Source organism: Vicia villosa, linkage group LG7 (assembly GCF_029867415.1).
Source record: "Vicia villosa cultivar HV-30 ecotype Madison, WI linkage group LG7, Vvil1.0, whole genome shotgun sequence".
NCBI lineage: Eukaryota > Viridiplantae > Streptophyta > Magnoliopsida > Fabales > Fabaceae > Vicia > Vicia villosa.
In genome coordinates, this window is record NC_081186.1 from 135,405,353 (window position 1) to 135,412,511 (window position 7,159).

At 43.8% G+C, this 7,159-nt stretch overlaps 1 protein-coding gene across 1 annotated transcript; it reads left to right on the top strand.

The window, feature by feature from the left end:
• Window positions 1-537: 537 nt before the first annotated feature.
• Window positions 538-2,510, top strand: LOC131620236 (uncharacterized). Its single transcript, XM_058891237.1, has 2 exons — window positions 538-1,970; window positions 2,414-2,510. Exons 1-2 carry the CDS (start codon window positions 538-540, stop codon window positions 2,508-2,510), a joined length of 1,530 nt encoding a protein of 509 aa, XP_058747220.1.
• Window positions 2,511-7,159: the final 4,649 nt, after the last annotated feature.

Below are 7,159 nucleotides of genomic sequence, written 5' to 3' on the forward strand. Positions count from 1 at the left end.
GAGTGGATAGTCATGACGCCGATGAGATGTCAGGTCTTGTCTAGTGCGATCATGAGACCCACGCCCAGTCGAGGTCCAAATGGGGTATCATTGTTGGCATGTAGATGCAACAACATTGGTGCCTCAGGAGGACTGATAACGCTGGTTGCCATTTTGACCTACCCTGACCTAGACTACACCCGTGAGTGGGGAGGGATATACATGACAGGTACCGTTGGTGACTATTTGGTTCTGTTGATGACTATTTGGTTCTATCGATGATTATGGTTCTTCTGGTTCTCTGATCTATGCCGGACCTTTGATCCTATGATATCTTCTTGCTCAGAATTATTGCCTTGGTCCCTCTATGTCGTGGGGACCCAACCTGCATCATTTTCATCATAGCATGTTTAAATTTCAAAAAAAAAAAAAAAAAACAAAACAAAACAAAAAAAAAAAGAAAGAAAAAAAAGGAAAAAAAAGAAAGAAAAGAAAAAGTTAATTCTCATTTGCATGTCATTTTTCAGGGTATCCAGAAAATATCAATCTCTGTCAAGAATGGATAACAACGTGACCGTCAATCAAGGAGCTACAAGGCGCACACACACTTATACTTTCCATCGCGAGGGTATGGTTCAATTGGGGCAATTGGGTGAATTGGTCACTGGTCATAATGAAACAGTGTTCAGTGACAACTATGGCAACATATTATCTCTTCTGTACTCGCGTGTTGACGAATGGGCCTTATCTACTCTTCTTCAGTTCTACGACCCAGATATCCGTTGTTTCACATTTTCAGATTATCAGCTAGCTCCCACTCTCGAAGAGTACTCTTACCTCCTCGACATCAAGATTCAACACAGAGTGCCTTTTGTTTGCGTCCCGGAGAAACCTAGGTTGGATTACATTGCCAACGCTCTTTATTTGAGCTTGGGAGATGTTCATGATAACTGGAAGAAGAATGGTGATACTCATGGCTTCTACATGAGTTTCTTGGTTGAAAAAGCTCAAGAATTTGCTGACAAAGGAATATGGGAGGCTTTCAATGCTATTTTGGCCGCTCTGATCTATGGAATTGTGATGTTTCCCAACATTCACAAGTTCGTTGATTTGGCTGCTATATGTCTATTTATGGACAAGAATCCAATACCCACCCTATTGGCTAACACATATTATTCCATTCACTCTCGGCATGGTAAAAGAGGGGCTATTCGGGGTTGCTTGCCACTGTTATATAAATGGTTCAAATCTCACTTGCCTGCTAGTGGTCCGTTTGTTACCTCTACTCAGAAATGGTCTCAGAGAATCATGGGACTCACTGCAAACGACATCGTATGGTATCAATTCCGAACAGGCATATCTGAAGTCATTATTAGGTGCGGAAACTTTGGTAACGTCCCGCTCATTGGGACAAGAGGATGTATTAACTACAACCCAGTTCTAGCTCTTCGTCAGTTGGGCTATACCATGAAGAGTGGGCCTTCGGATAGGGAGATTTACCAATCCGTATACTTTGAAAAGGGAGATGACCCTATAGCGCTTGAGGAAATCAGGAAGGCCTGGAATAACATTCATATAGGTGAGAGATCCACTCTGGGAGCCAAGAATGCCATTGCCATGGAGCCCTACACCAATTGGGTTAAGGAAAGAGTCAAGACACTTTTGTTACCATTCCCGGAAGTTCCTCTCTTGTATGCACAACCTCCGAAGATATCAGAAACTATGGTATCAAGGGAACGTTTTGACCAGGTCCGCGTCGCCAATTTGAGACTGAAAGAGAAAGATAGAGAAATGGATTTGAAGCGCTATTTCCTTAAACAGACAAAGAATGAACTTGCCCGTGAACTTAAAACTCTCAAAGGAGAGTCTTCTCAAGCCAGGAAGAGGGTTAGAACTGAAAAGGAAGGAAAAGCTGTTGTTGCTCCTACTGAAGACCCTCAAAAGGTTATAGAAAAGGCTATAAAGGAAGAAAAAGAGAAGCTCAGACGCGAGTACCAAGAAGACTTAAAAGCCCATAAGCTCCGACTGGAGAAAGAAACCAAATATGAGTTGAGGACCATGAAGAAGAAACTGGAAGAGGAGACCACTCAGAGAATAGCAGTTGAGACCCAACTGAAAGGAAGTCACCTCCGCACCGCCCGACTAGCTGAAGAGAATGTCAAGCTCAGAGATCAAATGATGAGTGAAGCAAATGCACTTGAGAAGACCTATATCCCAGAATGCAAAGGGTGTGACGAACTTAGGGATTGCTGCAAGAATCTAGACACGCAGTTATTTCGAAAGGATGAAGTGATTCAAAGCCTTGTCAAAGGAAGAGATCGGGAGACGACTAAGAAGCTATTTGACGAAACAAAGAAGTGGAGTGACGCTCATTTCAGACAAGGAGGGCCTTTGTTCTACATTGAGATGAATTGATAATTGAATTTGTTTGTAGATCACCACCAGATTTGTTGGATGGGATCTCTATTGCTCTTTATATTGAAACATTGTTATTTGTGTTTGAACCTACTCGCCTTAGGGAGCTATTATGATTGAAATGAATTGCTTTCCGTTTTCACTTGATATCTCTCTCGTCACGTTGTTATTTGTTCTTGACTATCAATCTTACTTTGGATACCCTGAAAATGACACAACACATCATATGCACACATGCACTCATACATTCACATTGTCACATTGCATTTTTCAGGTTATTATACAAGACACTAATTGGGGTCCCTTTCAGAACAGATTTCTTTTCCGACGACGAAGCTGACTTTCTTACATCCTTACCGCACCAGGAGCAACGAAAGAATCATGGATCAATTTGAACAGAATCAAGCCGCCCTCCGTAGGGATATGGATGTTATGGGGGAAAGAATGATCCAACTTATGGAGACTCTCCATGTCGTTGTCCAAGGACAAGAAGAGCTGCGAAAGAGCGTCGCTGGGATGGTCAAAGATACTCCTACCAACTCTGCTGATGGGGGAGTAAAAACTAAAGAGATTCCTGTTGAGGGAATAGCAAAAGTAGTCGATGACCACCATGAGGTTATTGATCTTGAACATGATCTTACTGCTGAGTTGACCGAGACTGCTAAGATGTACCAAGCTCTTGAAGAACGTCTTAAGGCTGTTGAGGTTGCTAAAACTTCGAGTTTCAACACTGCTGCTCTATGCTTGGTACCTGGGATTGTGATCCCCCCGAAGTTCAAGGTGCCAGACTTTGATAAGTATAAAGGAGTCACCTGCCCAGAGACTCACCTTCGTTCCTATTGCCGTAAGATGGCCGCTCATGCTGAGAATGAACCACTACTGATGCACTTCTTTCAGGATAGTCTCACTGGAGCCCCGTTGGAGTGGTACATGAAACTTGAGAGGTCTAATGTCAGTACTTGGGGACAACTTGTCGACGCCTTCTTGAAACAATACCACTACAATACAGCTATGGCTCCTAGTCGTGCCCAGCTACAAAATATGTCAAGGAAGCCTGACGAGTCTTTTAAGGAGTACGCCCAGAGGTGGCGTGAACTTGCTGCTCGAGTTCAACCTCCTCTTCTCGACCGTGAGTTGATTGATCTGTTCATGGGGACTCTGAAGGGGCCGTATCTTCAGCACATGGTTAGTAATACTTCTCCGTCCTTCTCAGATGTGGTCATCATTGGTGAACGGGTTGAAAACTGTGTTAAAGCTGGTACTATTCAAGATGTCGCTACTCCTAGCAGTTCTAATGGTAATGGTAAGAAGCCGTATTCTGGGTTTGTGAAGAAGAGGGAAGGTGAGACTAGCACCGCTTCTGTTGATCAAGGCCGAGCTCCCGCATATTCTGCTGTTCCACCTCCTTATTATCCGGTGCCTTATGCTGTTCCTGGTCCATATGTCCCTCAGGCATATGCTGCTGCTCTCCCGCAACCTTGGATGGCACCTCAACAGCCTTTCGTGCCACAACAACCGGCTGCTGCTCCTCAGAATCGCCAACAGAATCCTAAGCCTCAAGGTCAGAGAGGTCCACAGAGGCAAAGATACCCTGACAGGCGTATAGATCCGGTTCCCATGCCGTATGCTCAGCTTCTCCCCCAGTTGCTTGCCGGTCAATTGGTACAACTCCGTGAACTTGGACCTCCACCTAGTCCTCTCCCTCCTGGTTATGATGTTAATGCTCGATGTGAATTTCATTCAGGGGCCCCGGGCCATACTATTGAAAAGTGTAGAGCATTAAAGTACAAAGTTCAGGATCTCCTTGATGACAAACTTATCTCGTTCGCCCCTACTGGTCCTAATGTGCAGAATAATCATATGCCTCCTCATGCTGGTGCGACCAATGCTATTGAGTCATGTGATGATCAGATCCTAGTAAGTGATGTTAATGAGGTAAGGATGCCGCTAGCAGTTGTCAGAGAATATCTTATGCAACAAAAGGTTTTGTGTGAACTACATGACTACTGTTTGCAATGTTCCTCTAACCCTGAGGAATGCACCAGGTTGAGAGAAGAAATCCAGAAACTAATGGATGAAGGTGTTCTTAGAGTGGAAAGGGTCGTTCCTGTCGAGGATGTGGCTACTCTAGAGATACCTTACTATCCTGCTGAGGTGTCAAAGAATCTGAGTACTCCTTTGGTCATTCGTGCTCCGAGTACTCCCTTGGTCATTCAGGCTCCGAGGACTCCGTTGGTTATTCAGGTTCCAAATGCTCCTTCGACTCCTCCAACCTCGTCTCTTGTTCCTTCTCCTGTGAATGATTCTAAGGCTGTCCCTTGGAGCTATAATGCCGTATATATTCGAGGGAAGAAATATGATTGTCCTCCAGTGGGTAATTCGAGCATCACTAATATTACTGGCACTAGTGGCATTACCCGTAGTGGTCGGATCTTTGCTGCCCCTCCTCCACTTCCTAAAGAGACCAATAAAGAGGCTAGTACACAAGCAAAAGGAAAGCAAGTTGCTGTTGATCCTCCTGTAACACGTAATGCACAAGATGTCGAGCAACTCTTGAAGATCATTAAGAAAAGTGATTACAAAGTGATTGATCAACTTGACCAAACTCAAGCTAAAATCTCCATCTTGTCCCTTTTGGTGCACTCAGAAGCTCACCGTGATGCTCTTATGAAAGTTCTAGCTTCCGCACACGTAACCCAAGACATTACCGTGCCTCAGTTTGAAGGGGTTGTGACCAACATTGCTGCTGGTAACTGTTTGGGCTTTTCTGATGATGAACTTCCACCTGAGGGTAGGGCACACAATAAAGCGTTGCATATCTCCGTCAAGTGTCTTGATGCTGTGTTGTCTCGAGTTCTGATTGATACAGGTTCTTCTCTTAACGTGATGCCAAAGGCCACTTTGTTTAAGTTGAGTATGGATGGGATTATGATGAGACCGTGCACTATGAGTGTTAGAGCGTTTGATGGTTCTAGAAGGTCCGTAGAAGGAGAAATTGACTTGCCAGTCTTGATCGGTCCTCACATGTTCTACATTTCCTTCTACGTTATGGATATAAACCCTTCGTACACTTGCCTCTTGGGTCGTCCTTGGATTCATGCTGCTGGAGCTGTGACATCTACTCTCCATCAGTGCTTGAAATTTGTTGTGAACGACAAGATTGTTGTGATCACTGGTGAAGAGGATTTGATAGTCAATAATCTGGCATCATACCGTTATGTTGAAGTGGAGGGAGAGATACAAGAGACACCTTTTCAAGCCTTAGAGATTGTGTCGGTTGATAAACTCCCCGTGGTTGAGAATATGAAGGAACTCGGAGCACCCCTCTCGTCTTTAAATGATGCTAAGGCCTTCTTAGAAGCTGGTACTCCCCATAGTGCCTGGGGCAAGCTGATTGATGTTCATGAGAAGCGAGACAAGTATGGCCTTGGGTATCAACCATCCTCTTCTACTCAGCTCAGCATAATTCCTGGAAAGAAGGTGATTCCCCCCATTTCTCAAGTGTTCGTCAGTGCAAGCACCAATTCTGGAAGTCAGGTTCTCGCCGTGGACGATGATGATGAAGAAGATCTCTCCAAATTCATTTGCCATGCTGCGCCTGGACAGGAACTCAACAATTGGACTATCTTGGACATCCCTAGAGTCACTTTCATGGAGATGTAATTTTCTTGTTTCGATAAGTCATATGCTTCGCCCTAAGCATTTTGACCACTTGTATAAAGAAGGGCCCCCCATGTTGTTTCAGTTTGTTTAATATTGAATGAAAATCATATCTTCGCATGCAATTACTGTTCCATTTCTTTCATTTTTTGTTTTTTTTACTTTAAAAACTTTTTCAAAAATGGCAAAGCTTTCCTTTTTCCTTTTTATGTGTTGCATTCTAAGGCATAAATCATCCATCGTGCAGATCTGGCTCGAATTCCATCAAAAATGATAATGTTACAGTTCCACGTCTTAATATCCTTGAGAATCCAATTGACCAAGCTGATGAGGATAGTGGGGAAGATTGTGAAGTCCCTGAGGAATTGGCAAGACTTTTGAGACAAGAAGAGAAATCGATTCAGCCACATCAAGAAGCCATAGAAATCATCAACCTTGGTACAGAAGAAGCAAAGAGAGAAGTCAAGATAGGTGCCGCTTTGGAAAGTAATGTAAAGAGAAGGTTGATTGAGTTGCTTCGAAAGTATGTTGACATCTTCGCCTGGTCATACGAAGACATGCCTGGTTTAGACACGGACATAGTTATGCACAGGTTACCGCTCAAACCAGAATGTCCGCCTGTAAAGCAAAAACCACGAAGAACTCGACCTGATATGGCTTTGAAAATCAAGGAAGAAGTTGAAAAACAGTTGAAGGCAGGTTTCCTATCTGTGTGTGAGTATCCTCCTTGGATTGCAAATATCGTCCCTGTTCCTAAAAAGGACGGAAAGGTACGCATGTGTGTTGACTACCGAGATTTGAATAGGGCAAGTCCGAAGGATGATTTCCCGCTGCCTCATATTGATGTGCTAGTCGACAACACTGCTCAGTATTCGGTGTTCTCCTTCATGGATGGTTTTTCGGGCTATAATCAAATAAAGATGGCTCCTGAAGACATGACCAAGACCACTTTTACCACTCCGTGGGGTACATATTGTTATAAGGTGATGCCTTTTGGTCTTAAGAATGCTGGTGCAACATATCAACGAGCAATGGTGACTCTTTTCCATGACATGATCCATAAAGAGATTGAGGTGTACGTCGATGATATGATTGCAAAATCCCA